At 53.9% G+C, this 16,808-nt stretch overlaps 2 protein-coding genes across 3 annotated transcripts in view; both read left to right on the top strand.

Annotated features, from left to right (window-relative positions):
• PTRH2 (peptidyl-tRNA hydrolase 2) overlaps window positions 1–16,808 on the top strand; it is a 1,137,200-nt gene that overhangs the window by 36,556 nt on the left and 1,083,836 nt on the right. The window lies entirely within an intron of this gene.
• TBX4 (T-box transcription factor 4) overlaps window positions 4,255–16,808 on the top strand; it is a 32,428-nt gene continuing 19,874 nt past the window's right edge. Inside the window, exons 1-3 of one of the 2 annotated variants that reach the window (XM_050764704.1) lie at window positions 4,255–4,410; window positions 8,267–8,452; window positions 9,309–9,403. In XM_050764704.1, coding sequence (XP_050620661.1) covers window positions 8,270–8,452; window positions 9,309–9,403 — 278 coding nt within the window. In that variant the 5' untranslated portion in view covers window positions 4,255–4,410; window positions 8,267–8,269. Of the gene's footprint in view, window positions 4,411–8,188; window positions 8,453–9,308; window positions 9,404–16,808 lie in introns of those variants that run through there. The other variant, XM_050764705.1, reaches the window with a different exon arrangement.

Below are 16,808 nucleotides of genomic sequence, written 5' to 3' on the forward strand. Positions count from 1 at the left end.
TTCCTCGGATATTCTTAACACATTGACTTTCATCCTTCCGGCCTTAAGGTCTCTAGAGGGTAAGAACTTCAAGGATCTCATCTGCGGGGGAAAGGAAGACCACATCTTCCCCTTTATCAAGAAAGCAAAATATTTCCCACAACCTTTCTCCCCGCCAGTCTTCCGTTTAGGTCTCATTGGCCAACACTGGATTACATGGACAACTCTAGCTACAAGAGAGACTAGGAAAGCAGAGAACAGGATTTTCATAGACCAGTGGTTCTCAGCCTTGCCTGGAACTCCTGGGCTCAAGCTGTCCTCCTACCTCGGTTCCCTGAGTAGCTAGGACTTCAAGCGGCACCACCACGTCCAGCTTTGGCCCTACTAGCAAAGATTCTGACTCAGTTGGTCTGGGTTGGAGCTTGGCATTAGAATTTATTAAGTGCTCTAAAAACCTATTTTTTTTAATTGTAATTGCTTTTCACTACACTATGGTGCCAGCTCATCCTCCACCAAAAGGTCATCCTCAACCAAAGCCAACCCAGGCTCTAGGGAGCCACCCTACTGTGCTGACAGGCATCCCCCACTTATCCTGTAGCCCTTGCTATCTCTGAGACTGATTAGGTGATTAATTAGTCAGTTTGCAGGTCATTCATTAATGAATTTGCAGTTAGTGATGGGTTTGTCAAGCGGTTGGGTAACTAACAGAATGGTCAGTTGGCCTTTCCTCCTGTTTGTGTGTCTAACACATAGTAAGCATTTAATATTTCTTTGGATGAATGAATCCATAAAATAGAGAGAAAAATGGAGTTAATACAGTATCAAATGAGATGGCAGCTGTGAAACCACTTTGTAAATGGTAAAACACTGTACAGATACAGCAATAAACATTTATATGAGAAACTACTTTTATTTTTTATTTTATGTATTATTATTTTTGAGACAGAGTCTCACTCTGTCACCCAGGTTGGAGTGCAATGGCACTATTTCGGCTCACCGAAACCTCTGCCTCCCAGGTTCAAGCTATTCCCCTGCCTCAGCCTCCCGAGCAGCTGGGACTACAGGCATGCCCCACCATGTCTGGCTAATTTTTGTATTTTTAGTAGAGACAGGGTTTCATTGTGTTGGCCAGGCTGGTCTCGAACTCCAGGCCTCAAGTGATCCTCCTGCCTTGGCCTCCCAAAGTCCTGGGATTATAGGCATGAGCCACTGTGCCTATAATCCCAGCTGAGAAACTACTTTTTAAAATTTAGGGCCAGGACAAAGTCTGTTCCTTCACCATTCACCAAAGAGTTACTGTTTCCACATTTCTGATCTAGAGAACTACCATGTTGCTCTGCTGCTCATAAGCCAGATTTTATTCTCAATTATAGCAACCTTGTTAGCACTTAGTGATAGCATATATGCTTACCCCTTTTTCCTTGATCCTAATGTGTTTTTCTACTTGTGTTTTTACGAGCTAATTTTGGTTATAAACCACCTCAAGCCTTTTGGGGAAAAGAGAAAAGTAGAATAAATTTTTAAAATACTTGGGAGCTAGCCTTTATCAACCATGCATTAATATAGGCAGTCCTCACAATAAGCTAGTAGGTTGATGTAATTATCCCCATTTTATATCAGCATTAAGGGACTTGCCCAAGGTCACATAGCTGCAAAATGGTGAGCCAGGAATCAGAGCCAGGTTTCAAAACCAAGGTGAGCCTGTTACCAAACCTGAGCACTTTCCCCCAAGCCAACTCAAATCAGTGTGACAGATGCGTGGTACAGTCAGTTATTTGTTTAGCTAGTTGAGGAGGGTTTTCATACTTTGAACTCCTCAAAGTAGTTTTGGAGAAAAAGAAAAATTGGTCTTTTCCTCTTCTACACAGGCTCTTTTTCAGCAAATACTATGCAGCATCCATTATAAGCTTTTCTATTACTTTACTTACGACTAAGAAGAAAAAGCGCTGCTAATTAAGCTGTGACACACCACTAACTATCAGATGCATCTCAGTTTCAGAGATATCAGAATGTGAAAAATTTGTGCCTTAGAGTCAGTTAAATGAGGTATTCCATTCTAATAACGGGGAATGTGCGTACAGAACCTCTCTCGTTTACTCACTTGCTGGCTGGTTTGCCCCTTCCTTTTCATTGCCAAAAGCTTACCTGTCCCTTTCATATCTCATTTCTCCACGTCATCATGAACCTGTTAATAATTTAGACTGTCTGCCATGAGTCTCCAGAAAGCCTTGCACTTGTAGGAAGGTTCCAGTCTAAGATTTTTTTTTTTTTTAATTAAAGAACTATACTATAAGCTCTAAGTATGAACTTCCGCCAATGACTGTCAACAAATTCTTTCCAGAGTCTGGCCTAACTCTGGTCTTCCCATAGTACCTGCTGATTCACTGCCCTCCCTGTTCACCATTCCGCACAGTAGTTGGTTGCTTAGTCTGTATACTATTTATTTGCAAGGGATTTCCCTACAGGCTGTTGGAGGGGTCATGGGAGGGGGCTTGCCAGCAGAAGCTGAAGCATGTCATCCAGGTCTCCCTAACACAGGAAACATGACTCCCAAGGCATCTCCTGAAAAATCAGGGCCTTCCCTTTCTCCATTCCAGGAGTCCACAGGATTGGGGAAAGATTCCACTTCTCCACTCCTCTTAGATATTATTTCTCCTCCCTGGTTTGAGACTCCGTGAGAGGAATGGTGATGGGGTGGTGGAATCTGGTACTGCAAGGGTGACAGGGACTTGAGCAGCGGCCCACTGTTGGGCTGGATTTCAGGCTCCTGACAGCAGCAGCGACTGGCTTTTCTGAGTTGGTGTTTTGCTTCCACCTTTGAGTGCGGGGTGGTAAAGGAGGCGTTGATGCTGGCTTTCCATTTCCTAGCATTAGAACAGGGATAGACCCATCCAGGAAAAGCATTTCCCTGTCCTCTTCCCTTCAAGCTGATTTTTGAGGTCAGAATCTGGAAAGGGACAGAGAGGACACAGGTGGAGGGAGGGATGCAGCCCATGCTAAGCACTAAGGGACCACTCTGGGGATCCTTATTGATGAGGATTCTGCAGCCTTTGCAGATGGGTGGGCAGGCCTGTTCCTGCCCCAGGATTCTGGGCGTGTGACAGGCCGGGAGCCTGGGGCACAGGCTGGGGTCCACATGGGTCTGTCTGCCAGTGGAAAGCCTGGGTCCTGTGGGAGGTACAGACAGACAGAGAGAAACAGAGGTAAGTGGAGACAGAGAGCTCAGAGGCTGGGCAGGGAGGTCTGGGCGCTGAGCAGGCCTCCCTTTCTGAGGCAGGAAGGACTGGGTGGCTCGGAGCAGGACGCTCCCCAGTCTCCACTTCCTAGCCTAGGGCAAGCATTGGGCTTCCTCTTCAGCTCTCCAGGATCTCAAGGAGCTGCCGCGGAATCCTGGCCCTGGGCCGCAGTTTCCCCAGGAGGCTCTGCCAAGCCTGGCACCTTGCAGCCCGGCCTGGGCTCTGTCAAGGCCCAAACCGGACTCGGCTCCAACTAAGAGGCCGGCCCAGCATTTCCCTGCCGCCGCCGCCCCGCACCCGGCCACCGGGCTTCCTCCCTGTCCTCACCCCTGACCTCCGCGGCCGACTTCGAGGCGCTCCAGGCCGGGTCCAGCGCCCGCGGCCCCCTGGGCCAGGACAAGGAGGGCGGATGAGCAGAGGGGCTGTACCTGGGACCTGAAGGTGCGAGGCCGCGTGGTGGGCATGGTCGGGAAGCCGAGCGTGGGCCTGTGAGGCGCGTGTGCGCCTGCGACCTCCGGACCGGGGCTCCCAAATGAACGGCGCGCACGGCTGGGAGCGGGGCTCTGCGGGCGGGGAGCCCGCAGCCGGGGGTCCGTGGAGGCCGCTGCCTGGAAGCGGGCGCCGGCAGCGGGTAGCCAGGCCTGGTCGTGGGGCGCCCTAGTCTTCGGGCACGGCGGGGCCGGGCGAGCCCTCCTGGTTGTCGAGCCTCGGCTGAGCCGGGCTGCTCGCCCTTGCTTCCCGCCTCTCTAATCTAAACCATGCGGGGCTCCCAGCCCCTACCCGGCTCTCGGGGCCCGAGGGCCAAGAGGAGGGCACTGGGCCGCGCAGTGGAGGAGCCGGCTGCTCGCGTGGGGCTCGGGGTCCTGGGGACCGCGACGCCGGGGAACCCTGGAGCCCCCCTCCCTGGGGGACAGCGGGCGCGAACTGATTGACAGCGGCGACGTCAGCGCGGAGGGGGGGCGGCCCCAGAGGGAGGGAGGGAGGAGGGGGAGGGAGCTGAGGCCCCAAAGTGCAGCCTTGGAGATCAAGGGCCCGCTCCAGAGCCGGGATGTGTCCAGCCCCGAGGGCACGGCGGGCAGCTGGACCCTGACCCAGCGGCGCGGAGTCGGAGCCCCGGCCGTCCCGCGCTCCTCGGACCCGAACCTGCAGGGGACCTCGGGCCGCTGGCGTCTCCGCATGCGGCACCGCAATTAGGGTGAGTGTTGGTTCCAGCCGAGTGGGGACCAGCTGGGCGTGCGGGGCTGGGGCCACAGGGGCTCAGGGGTAGGCTGCGGGATCGGGCAGGAGGAGAAGCTGGAAAGGGGCGAGTCTCGCGACCCAGAGAAGAACTTCAGGGGCGGTCAAAGTTGCAGGAAGGCGGCGCGAAGTGCCTTGGGTCGGGCCGCCGCCTCGGCCAGACACCCAGTTGTTGGGGCACGAGCCGTCCTCTCTGTGTAACGCGACGAATTGGGTCCAGGGACCCAAGAGCATGGAAATATCGATAGCGCCAGCACCCTAAGAACAAGGCCGTGACAGGCGGAGCGGTGGCCTGGAAATTGGTGTTTGCAGAATATGCAAGGCCAAGGAAGAGGGCTCCGTACTGAAGCGAAAATTCATGTAGAAATGTGAGCGATCAGAACACTGGACTCAGAGCCTTTGATGCAAGACTAGTCAAAATTAAAACAAGGAACATTATATATAAATAATGATCGATGATTAAAGATTATTAGAATGTGAATAATTACCAAAGAAAGGGCTAATCGGCATAACTGATATAACACGTGAACTTTCAAATAATACAATCGTAGTAACTTTCAGAGTCAAGCTGAATCAAGTGAAAATAGTAATCACGATTTTTAAAAAGATTAAAGCAAAGTAATTCTAAATGGAGGAACAATGTAAGGACTGTTGTATTAAAGCCAATTGCACTAATATAACGTATAGGAATAGTGTAACAAATTACCAAACTGTTGGAAACTAGGAAACGAACTGTAGGAGAAAGATGAACAATGAAAATACTATTAAGGGAAATATTATTAGTGGTAGTGATATAATAATATAATGTATTATTGATACTATAGCGAACTATTAAAACATATTAACTAAAATCTTAGGAGCAATAGTAATGTAAATAAAGACACATTAACAAGAATTGCTGGAGTAATATGACAATTTATGACCAATGTATTAATAGTCACAAGAACATTATAAATAATGGTTGAGTAATAAGAAGTATTGTACCAATGTGATGAAAAATAATCAGAGTATTAAGAGCTACAGCAATATTACAAAGTATGACAAAACAGCAAGAAGTAATGATGTGATGAAAAATAACTAGCGAGTTAAGATCTGTAACATTACAAATAATGACAAAGTAACAAGATACTGTCAGGGTGTGTTGAAGAATAATACCTGGAGTGTTATGAGCAAGCCTAACAAAACAAATTGTGGTTAGATAACAAGAAGTATTATAAGGATGTGAAGAAAATTAACATGAATTTTCAGAACAGTTATATGACAAGTTATGGTAAGCAAGAAGTTATTGAAATAGCGTGGCAAAGTATAAACAAAATGAAGAGCAAGCAACGGAAACGTATTAGGGATATGAAGCAAAAATTTAAAAATGATAATAGATTAACGTGACCTATTGTACACTATGTCAACTAGATATTGGTAATAGTATTATGAATGTGCCAGGCGACCCTGAAATGTGTCAGGAAAACAACAAATTTAGTAACAGTAAGCTAAGGAATCAAACCAGGACTTTAACCATACAGTATTAAAGATACAAAGGAGTAATAATCCACGCGATAGGATATTCTCAAAGTTCCAAAATACTACTGACCAAAATACTACTCTTATAATAAGGACAATTAAAATATTAAAAAAAACAGTACGAAATATTAACAATTCCCCTAGTGCAAGAAACATACCCCCAGTAACCTAAAAGTGAAAAGAAAAATGCTGTCGTCTTTGGAAAACGAGGCTACTGAAAGCAACAGACCCCATCGCAAAGGGAGCGGAGGCTGCGGCGCGGAGGAGTGGCTGTGAAAGACCAGCGCGGACCGCTACCCGTGGCTGAGTGCGGGACCCCGCGGTGTGGGCGGCCGAGCGCGCCCAAGCTCGAGGTCCGAGAGGACCGCGGGGACGGCGGCCCTGGGCCAGCCGGGTGGGGAAAAAAGGAAATTGGTGGGAAGGGGGCAAGCTGTCGCGAGGTCGGGATGTGGCTTCGTGGCGGAGAGAAAAGGAAGAGGCAAACCCTGAGCCTCGGAAGGAGAACACCGCGCAGGCCTCGTCCCTAGTCCGAGCTGTGGGGCCCGAGTCAGTGGACGCGGGCCGTGAACCAGCTCCTCACCCAGCAGGACTGAGCGCGTAGGACTGAGAGCGCAGGGCGCGAGCCGCAGGGCTCCGCTGCACGGCTCCGGGTGTGAGAGAGCCCAGCAGAGGACCCCTTGGCCATGCGGGCCAAGCGCGAGACGGCCCCTCCTTGCGACCCCGCAGGCCGCCACATCTGGGACCAGCCGATCGCTCGGTCGCTGGCTCCGATCCCGCCGGGGTCCTAGGTATAGTTGGACCCAGCGCGCTGGCCAGAGTGGGCAGCTACCCTATTGGGGCAGCGTCCCCCTGTGTGGGGACTCCTGGGTTTCCGAGGCTCGGCCCCGCGTTCGCACGTGGCCCGAGGCGGGTGCTGGCGCTGGCCATGTCCAGCAAGTCTCACTCTCTGCAGGTTGTGGCCGAAGACCGGCCCGCCTGTCAGCCTTATCTTTATGGGTTTTTCCCAACCCGGAGTGGCCCCGGCCCCTTTTTATCTCCTCGGTTGCACTTGGCTTGTTTACTTTGCGAGGCCCTGGGAGTCGAAGTCTGAGCCCGGGATGAGGAGGCCTCTGAACAGGATGGGCGAGAGGCCTGAGCCCGGGGATGCTCCAGGAGGGCCCGGGGAGAACGGGAAGAAGGTAGGAAGAGAAAGGCGGAGCATTCCACCTCAAGAGGGGCCGCCAGACCTACAGAAAGCCCCGCTGGAGCGCCCAGGTCCAGCAGGATGGGGAAGAGCGGGGAGGTAGAAAGGCGAAGCGGAGCAAGCCGGGCACACCCCTAAGGGATGCTTCGGGCAGGGAGCAGCCATCTGCCTAGGCGAGAGAATCAGCCAAGACACCCGAAGAAATGTAGCTGTGCCAGGCAGGGCTAAGAGGTTCCTGTGAATGGGCCCAGCCTACTGGCCTGGTCCTTCACTGGGAAGGGTGTGGGTCTTTAGGCCCAAAGCAGAGCCCTGTGGCGCTAAAGTGTGCCTGAGTGAGCCTGTGAATTTGAACCCGAGCGCCAGGCAGGGGAGGCCTGGGCGGAGGGCAGAACCTGATCAGTCACCCAGGAGAGTGTGGCTGCTCAGGCGGGTGGGATGCTGTGTGAGGGGCTGTGTTTCGGTGTGAGCATGTCTGTGCCAGAATGGGAAGAGGATGTGTGTGGACGGGGACTGTGTTGGAGTGAAAGCCTTTGGTTCAGGAAGTCTCTACCTCAGTGCTGTCTGAGGGGTTGGGTGAGGGCAGATGGGTGAGCTGGGCCTGAGGGCCCGAGGACCTCTCTGCAGACAGGTGTGGAGCTGTAGGAGCCTGGGCCCTACCCTCCAGCCTGGCTCTCCTTTCCTGCATGGCCAGGAAGTGTCCTGGTTGTCCTGGGCCCACAGAGAGGCCTGGACCCCAGTTATTGGGGAACAACCGAGAAGACCCAGGCCTCAGGCTCCACTGGAGCCCAGTAGGAGGGAGGGACTCGGGGTGCAGCTGTGGCAATGCCGAGAGGGCGGTCCCTCCGCTAGACCTACTCATCACAGAACCCCACACCCAGGGGCAGGCAGACATTGAACTGCCGCAGACCCTCCCAGGTCCACAGCCTGAAGGGAGGAGGCGAGGGACCTGCCCCCCTTGCGGGCTCCCTCCTCCAGCTCAGGAGGGGGCGGGGTCCACGTGCTCCAGGGCGGCCTCCGCGCCCCGCACGAAGTCCCGGGATCGGCTGGAGAGGGCTGCGGGGCCTCTGGCGAGTGTGGACCTGGGCGAGTGATTCGTTGTGTGCTGTGCCCGCAGGAGATGCTGCAGGATAAGGGCCTGTCCGAGAGCGAGGAGGCCTTCCGGGCCCCGGGCCCAGTGCTCGGCGAGGCCAGCGCAGCCAACGCCCCCGAGCCCGCGCTGGCAGCGCCCGGCCTCAGCGGAGCCGCGCTAGGCAGCACCCCTGGCCCTGGGGCCGACGTCGCCGCCGCCGCCGCGGAGCAGGTAGGGCTGCGCCAGCCGTCGGGTAGAAGTCGGGCGTCGGTCTGTCTGCGGGGTCGCCTGTGTCCGTCATTCCGTCCGATCATCGACAGGACTCGCTTTCAGGGGGACCTGGCTACGTTCAGGACGGTCTGCCTGTTAGTTCTCCACTGAACAGGGCTCGCTTTATCTGCTTTCTGGGTCCTTCTCCACTTTGAGCCCTCGGGGTTACTGTGGGACAAGCAAGAGTTAGAGCTAGAGATAGAGGAAAGGGGCAGTAAGAACGAAGGAGACCCCCGGAGCATCGGAGCGAGCCTTGACCAAGTGTCCAGCTCCAACAACCCGTAGAGGGCCTGGGACCGAACGGCGGGCAAGAGAAGGCGACCCCGCCGGTGCGCACGGGAGCCGCTGCGGGGCTCCAAGGCCCCTGGGACGTCGTCGAGGGCTTCACAGTGATAATCGGACGATCACAGCGCGCGGGATGCCGCCTGGGGATCTGTGTGCACCATCTGCAGGCGCGCACCTGGCCGAGGGTGCGTGCACCTCTCCCTGTCTGTGTCTGCCCGGGGAGCCGTGGTGATGGCCCGCCACGGAAATGTTCATGAGTGTGCAAGAGTGTCGTCTAACCTGCGCTGGCCACTATGTGTGTCCTCTGCGGGTTCTTCCGTAGGTGCAGCTTCAAAGGAGGGAGTTTTAGCCACCGATTCTTTCTTTTAAATTCACGAATAGTTCAAAATCATTCTGTGAAACGAAATCTGGAGCCGTGGGCTCCGGGCAGGCAGGGTTCAGCACAACTCTTCGGGTCTGGTTCATCTTTCCTCAGGCTCCGCGTGGAGCCCTGGGCCAGGCAGACACAAGTTTCTCTCCCTCCCATCCCCAGACCATCGAGAACATCAAGGTGGGGCTGCATGAGAAGGAGCTCTGGAAGAAGTTCCACGAGGCCGGCACCGAGATGATCATCACCAAGGCGGGCAGGTCAGCGCTGCGAGATTTACTTCCGGGGATGGCGGTGGGGAGCAATGGGGACCGGGGGGTCCCTTAGAAGTCCTCTCGGCCCCAGCCTGGTGGCCTGTGGGAGTCCTCTCTGCCTCCTCGGGCCTCAGTGCCACCTCCCGCCGCAGCTTGGGACTGGGCCGCCAAAGCCCGCAGGGGGCCACCGCAGCCGCCCGGGGCTTGCGGGAAAGACCGAGGGGGAGGGGCAGCGCTATGCAAATGAATCCAAACGGGGATCGCGACGCCCAGAGTCCCAGCTCCAGCACTTTTGGCCCCCTGGGGGGCTACTCTGCTCTCCTTTCTTTGAGGACCTGAGGAAGTTTCTCAGGAATGCATTGATTGCGGACCCAGAGATGCCTCTCAGCAGATGGGGAGAGGAAACTAGACTATGCCCTTCGGTTTTCATACATTTTCGTGAGTGACTCGAACCCCAAGTTTCTCATCCCAGGGGCACCGCTCTTCTGTTTCCATCCCCATCTCCGGCCAACGGGAAAGCACCACGTTGGGCTCCCTGTGTGTTGGGGGAGAGGCTCTCGGTGGCTGCCAGAAAAGGATGATTTATAAAGTGGAAACATCTTTAAAATGCGCTGGTGTCTGTGGGAGAGAACAGGGAGGAGAGGATGAGAGGAGGAAGACTCACAGGGGGTTGAGTGAGAGATTCACTGGGGCTGGTGGGGAGGGGGCAGGAGTGTGGAGGAGAGCGGTTATCAGGTGAAGGCGGATTGCTGTAGACAGAGACGCTGGCAAGTTCAGGTTCAGGAACTCCCTCCCCACCCACTCTGTCCCCTCCACATACACACACTTGATTTCGGTCCCTTGGGACAGATTAGGTGTGAAAATGTCCCTTTGCCAGGATGTGTCTCATAATTGAGATTTTGAAGGAATAAGATGATGAAGCCTCGAGTGCCAGGAATTGGGAGTCAGAACACAGTGGGTGAGGGATCCAGTTCTAACTCAGCTACTTTCATCTGTGCAACCTCAGACAAGGTACTTAAGGGTCTCTGCTTAAGTACTCTCCCCACTCCATCTGTAGAAGACCAGGTCTTGCCTCATACATTGTATGTAAAGCACTGAGTTCCTGTCACGTGCAAGCACACAAGAAGTGCTAGTGAATAACATTAGCAATAATTAGAGAAGTGTCTGGCATCCCACTCAGTATTTTCTTCTACTTTTTAGAGAACTCAGCTCTGCTGAACCGCTTAGGGAATGATAGACTATTCAAAGGAAACAAAAAGTCGGTTGGTTTGCTGTGTGTAGTGTGTGGGGTGCTGTGGTCCTTCCTGACTCTGCTCACTGGCAGGCCTTATAAAATTTCCTTTATTTTGTTGAGGGTGGAGGTCTGGGCACTTGGCCACCCTCAGGTCTTAGCCAGGGAGGTGGCATCACCACTCAGGGCCTCTATCAGGGAGAAAGTAGGTTTATTTTAGGGCCTGAGCTTGCTGCATTTTGGGGATGGAGACAGGGAAGGAAGACTCATGAAGGGGCTGGCAGAGGTGCCACATGGAGTAGGCATTGAGGACAGTGGAATCCAGGTGTCACAAGCCCTGCCTCTTTCTGGCTGAGTGCACTTGGGCAAGTCACAGTCTCCTTGTAGCTCAGTGGTGTCAGGGAAATGGTGACCGTAGACCTATCTGCTGTCCTTTCCTTTTCTATCACCGTGAGACTCAAACCAGGGAATCACATGGATGATGGTTGGTAAATGGGTAATCCACTTGGTCAAGTGTGAAGGGGAATGGGGCTATTCCTTGTGCCTGCTGGTGTGGAAAGAAGGTAACAAAGAGAAAGGTTCAGAACTTCCATTTTTAGGCAGCAGAAATAACCTTGTCTCTTGAAAATAACTGGTCAGCATGTTCTCCGGGCATGTCTGGCCTCTGGCATTTTAAACAAAAGGCATTTTATGGTTTTCCTCAGTGGTGTTTCCTGCATCTGCATAGGTCCTCCTCCTCCCTCTCCCAACACATACACTTATACATACACTTCCAGAGGTGGCCAGCTTCAGGTAGATGTTTGTGCTTGATCCTAGTTGAGGCTTAGAGATGGACCTTAGGGAATTATGATAATATTTTTAAAATGGCTGTGATGATGTTGGCCAATTATGGATCCATCACAGCCTTTCACTTCTCTGGCAGAAACTTATCCTTGCATTGGGTCTGGTTCTTAAGAAAATCACTAGTCTCATGCCCCCAACCCCTCACCCCTCACAGACCCCATTTCCTCCTTCATAGCTGCCCCCTCCTTCAGCAACCACTGTATTGCTCTGATTTACTCTGATTTACTTTACTGAGATGTGGTTCTTCAACATCCTGTCCAGTGCCTCTCCCCGCTCCCCAAATTCTGTGTGCCTCTACTGGAACCCTTCTTGGTACACTTCCATTTGTCAGTCTGGGCCTTGCTGCTAAACCTGGAATCATAGCTTCCTAGATGGCTAGAGCTGGAGAAGAACCAAGAGAACATACACCAAACTCCAGAGAAGGGAAGTGAGGCAGTTACCAGGTCTACACAGGGAAACAGATGAGGCACCCCACCCCCAGAACACAACCCCTACTTTGATAAGTTCCCTTGATTGCTTTTTTACGGGGTCCTATTCAGTGTGGATTGTGGCTCTGCCCTAGAGACCCTGGCTGATTAGGGACATGATAACTGCCATCTGGCTGGGCAGGAGCAGGCCCTGGAGAAGGGGAGCCAGAATGCTCTCAAGCCAGGTTGAGTTCTCGGGTCACAAGTTTTCTTCCTACCTTCGTCCTTTGGGTCCTTGAGAGTCTTGAAGGTCAACGGAGAGAAGAATCCCTCTCACTGGATAGTGACTTTGAACTGGCAAATAATTTGGCCTGGTGGATAAAATGCCAACCACGGTGGGAGCCACCAGTTTCTGAATACTCAGCAACCTCCATGTCAGGTGTGAAATGGGGGACACAGCCCTCCACAGCCTGTCTCAGTCTCTTGGATCTCTGTGTCCAGAGGGTTCATGCTGATAACCGCAGACAGCGGATCCCTCTCTTGGCCTCCCCACATCCCTGCCAAGCTTGATACATGTGAGAAACTGCATTTTCTCCCAAACATAGATAAAAGTGAGCTCCACAAAAAAATTCAAATATAAACCTCCCCGAAATGAAAATTGCCTAACCATCTCACTGCCCTACTCCTAGGTCATGGTTTTGCCACCAGATAAATCTCCACTATCAGCCTTCATAGCCTGTTGAGTTCAATGTTGCTTGTGTTAGTGACAGTGAATTTGCGTTTGAAAAATGAACTACCGATGAGAACTCCTGTTGAACCTGTATTGTTTGTTATTCTGAGGCAAGGATTTGGCCCGGCTTAATCCGGGGCTTCAAAGCCAATTGCCCTCACTCTGTATACAGAGCGTCAGAGCCCAGTGGCGTGGATGATAAGAGAAGTAAGGGTTGAAGACACTGGGAAAGTGGGTTGGGGAGAGAGTGCTTTGATCTCTTTTTAAAGTATTTTCTGAAAGCAAAAGTCTATCAGAAGGAAGTGCCTTAAAAAAAAATCTGAGAGAAGCAACTGATCTTCCAAAACAACATCCATTCCACACACTCTCACCCCTGCCCCTCCCTCAGGGAAAAGATTTCTTAAATATGCTTTGGGTGAATTAGAAAACTGTGTGTGTATGCCTCTGTGTATGTGTGTGTGAAATGTGGAAATCGATCTATTAGCTTCAAAATCAACTCACTTGGCTATAAAAGGCTTGGTCTCAGTGTAGGTGGCACCAGCAGCCCCACTCCTAACCCCAGCCTTGGACGCTGGGCCCTGGGCTCTGGGCTCTTTTCCCTGCACACCTAGGATTCCTCCTGAAGAGTGCCCGCCCCCACCCTCACATCAGGATTGGAGAAACAAAGGGTTTTCAGGGGACCCCTGCCGTTTTACTGCTGTAGGGTTCTTTTCAGACTCTGGGCTCCAAGGCGCCTGTGTATGTGTACACACATATATAATTTTTAACCTAAATGTATTGAAGTGGAACATTCCTACAGAAGAGTCCACGCGTCTTAAGGATGCAGCTTTACAGACTTGCACAAAATGAACACACTCGTGTAACCTTCATCCAGATAAAGAAATAGATCATCACCACCACCGCCCCAGAATCCTTGTGTGCCTACCCAGTCAGCGCCATCCCCACCCTTGAAACCACTCTCTAGACTTCTGACCCCTTCCGGCTGGTGTTCCCCTACATTAAGGGAGGGTCCGTGTAGCTGTTACTGGAGTCCCCAGGGACCTCCGAGAAAGTCGGGGCTGCAGAGGGGTTGGGGATTGGGGGACCCTCCAGGTGGAGAGAATCTAGGGGTATCCGGTAGTCTCTGTCCCTCTCCCCAGGAAGGGCGCTGCGAATAAGCGCCTTGAATTTGGCCACCGCTTTGGCCGGGGAGCTCCCGGGGCTCTCGAAGCGCAGCTAGAACTTGCGTGTTCCCTCTCAGCAGTGAGTTCGCAGTTGTGGGTTTGTTGCCAGAATAAAAAAAGCCCCAAACCCTTGCCCCGCGCCCGCACGCCTCCAACACCGAGAAATGTCCGAGGAAGCTTATCTTAGCAGTTCATTCTAAAGCCATTTCCGAGTATGAATAGATAAAGGCTCCAGCCCCGCACCCTTTCAGAGCCTGTTTCATGATCAGAGGAGAAGCCCCGGGCTTTCATCTCCTCCCGGGCCGGCGAGCAGGCGGCTTGTTTATTCCCCTGGCGGAGCCGTTTCCGCGTGTGCCGGGGGGAGCCCCCATCTGTCTGGGGGCGCGTGATCCCGACGGGGCGCGGGGAACTAGGGGAGCATGGAGACGGCGCTTGGGGCGCGGAGAGAAGGTGCCGGGCAAGTGGAAAGGGTGCCGAGGGGCTGAGAAGAGGGAGGGACAAGAGGACGGGGTGGGAGCAGGGAGAGGGTGGGGGGCGTAGAGAGAGGGTGCAGGGAGGGGAGCGGAGGAACGCGCAGGGAGAGGGCTCGCCTGGGCGGACCCAGAGGTAGAGCGCAGAGTGTCGGGGACAGGCGGGCGTCACCGCCAGCGCTGGTGGCAGGGCCTGTGTGGAGACAGGCGGCACCCGCAGTGCTTTCCTTCTTGGTCACCTCCCCCACCCCAACACACAAACAGGGAGGCGTTGCTTTCCACCGTAGGGTGTTGGTTTTCAGGTACATTCTATGCCATAAATCACAGAAACAATTTACGTCTCACTCCATCATTTCAAACCTTTCATTAGAGAGGCAGAGCTCATAGGAAGTCACAGCTCCCAAACCCAGCCTGGCTTCTGTCGCCTGAGGCATGACACGCTGGTGAACACCCCCAAGTCAGGCATCTAGGCACCAACTTTAGTCCCTTCAGGAACCCAAGGGCAGATGCCCATGAGGCCTTGAATTCTCCCCTCGACCTGGGCAGGAAGCCGATGGAGGGGACAGAGAGGGCCTCACCTTCACAGGCAGCCCTTCCCCAACCCTGGGTGGACCCTTCCTCCTTCTGGAGCCACCTAGGCAGGGAAATGATAGTGCTTAGGGCCCCCCACCCCACCCCAGAGTGGGTTCTGCATGGCTCAGAAGCAGTCCCCCAACTGGACCCTGCCAAGACCTAGACATCTGTTGCATTGAAGGCAATGGAACTGCCTGAGGCAGTTCAGCCCCTAGCAGAGGGCTTTTGAACTCCTCATTCAGACCAGACATCCTAGTCCTTCAGCTCCTGAGCGCTGATGCCTTAGATAGAGGGGAACTGGTGGGCAGGGCACCCGAGGCTGGGAGGTACTCCCCCTTCCTGCACGGATGCCACATCTCCTTATCAGTCAGGAATCTGGCCTATGATCAGCTTCTAGGAGGGGCCAGGTCCTAAGACACCAGCTGGGGCTGCAGAGAGCAGGCTCCTCAAAGGCCTTGCCGAAAGCACTCAGTCAGTGTCAGCCTGGCCTCCTGAGCTGTGGAGATGAAGCCCAGCAGGGAGAAGGAGAGGGGAAGGCCAGGGCCCCTTAGCCTCCTCTCAGCCTAGGCTATGATGCCTGCCAAAGTGGCAGAGAGCCCTTCGCTCCCAGCCCCCTGTGTGGACACTGGCCCTGGAGGGAAGCCATGGCTGCCCTCTACTGTTGCCACCTGGAATGATGACAGGAGACAAGCTGAGTGCAGGGCCCCGGTGCCAGGCCAGCCCAAGTATGGCCAGAACTGCCCCATTTTGTGGCTGTTTCTGTGGCAGTTACAAAATGGTGGCCTGGAGGGGGCAGGATTCTTGGCCTCACCCCACGGAAGGGGGAGGCGAGGCAGCTGCTGCCCTTCCTGCTTCAGCTGTAGGCCCACCAGGAGAGAGGCAGGGCCGGGAAAGGGTGGTGCAAGCTCCAGCTGCGCCCCCAGGCCCCATAGCGGGGCTGGTAAGTGGGAGGCAGGGTTGGGTTCCTGAGCCCCTCACTTCCCCCATTCCTGGAGAGGGGGCGGGGTGGACATTTGAAAATGCTTTCAATTGACATCTGAGACAAATTCTTCCACACAGTTTATAAGTCCCTAGACTTGCAGCTAGAACTTCCCTCCTCCCTCCAGGCACGCACACATCCACACATGCGCACTCGCACACCCGCTCACATGTGCCTGGGCACACACACCCCACATCCCCACCTCCCCGTCCTGCGGTGCTTGCACAGGCCTCTCCTCCAGCAAGAGAGGGGCACAGGTGGGGCTGGGCGGGGCGTGGGCTGGCAAGGAAGTGAACCCTCTGCCTCAGTCGGGGTCCTGGCCTGGGCTTAGGGCCTGCCAGCTTATAGAGTCCTTGATCCTTTCTGGAAGCCCTGTCCTGTCCAGGTAAGCTGGTGCCCCTGGTGACAAAATAGGGGCCTCTGATAATCTGTTTGTGGCATCTTGGATAGCTTCTCCAGGGTCCCATACTGTCTTGGGTTAGTAAGAGGCAGAGAACCACCTGCTGGTTGTCCCAGAGTGGACCAGCCGGGCAGTGGCACAGCTCAGTGGGGCTTAGTGTCTTTATTGTGTCTTCAGCTGGGTTTGGATCCTGTTTCTCTTGGGGAACACCTTGTGGGAGATCAGCTGGGGGTGGGGGATGGAGTCTGAGGAGGATGGTGAGGAAGTTCCGTTCTTCCCTCTGCTGAAGTCGGGGACCTAGTGACCAGGGGAGGGAGCTGTGCCCAGCGCGTTTGTGTATGCACTGTGCTGTTGTGTGTGCATATGTGCTGAGGGGTGTGCGGAAGCCCCCTCTGGAATGTGCCCTGAACCTCAAGGCCCTGGACAGCCTCAGCATGGGCTGCAGGAAATGGCAAACTTTCTGGGTTTTGGTGAACCCATTTTCATAGAAGTAGGTCATACCACTTCTCCATTTACTTTGCTGAGGGTGCAGTGCAGCAGGGGTCTGTGGTCATTCACGCAGCAATCTATGAGATAGGTGGTAATGTTATCCTTGTTTTAGATATAAGGAAACCA

Source organism: Macaca thibetana, chromosome 16, assembly GCF_024542745.1.
Source record: "Macaca thibetana thibetana isolate TM-01 chromosome 16, ASM2454274v1, whole genome shotgun sequence".
NCBI lineage: Eukaryota > Metazoa > Chordata > Mammalia > Primates > Cercopithecidae > Macaca > Macaca thibetana.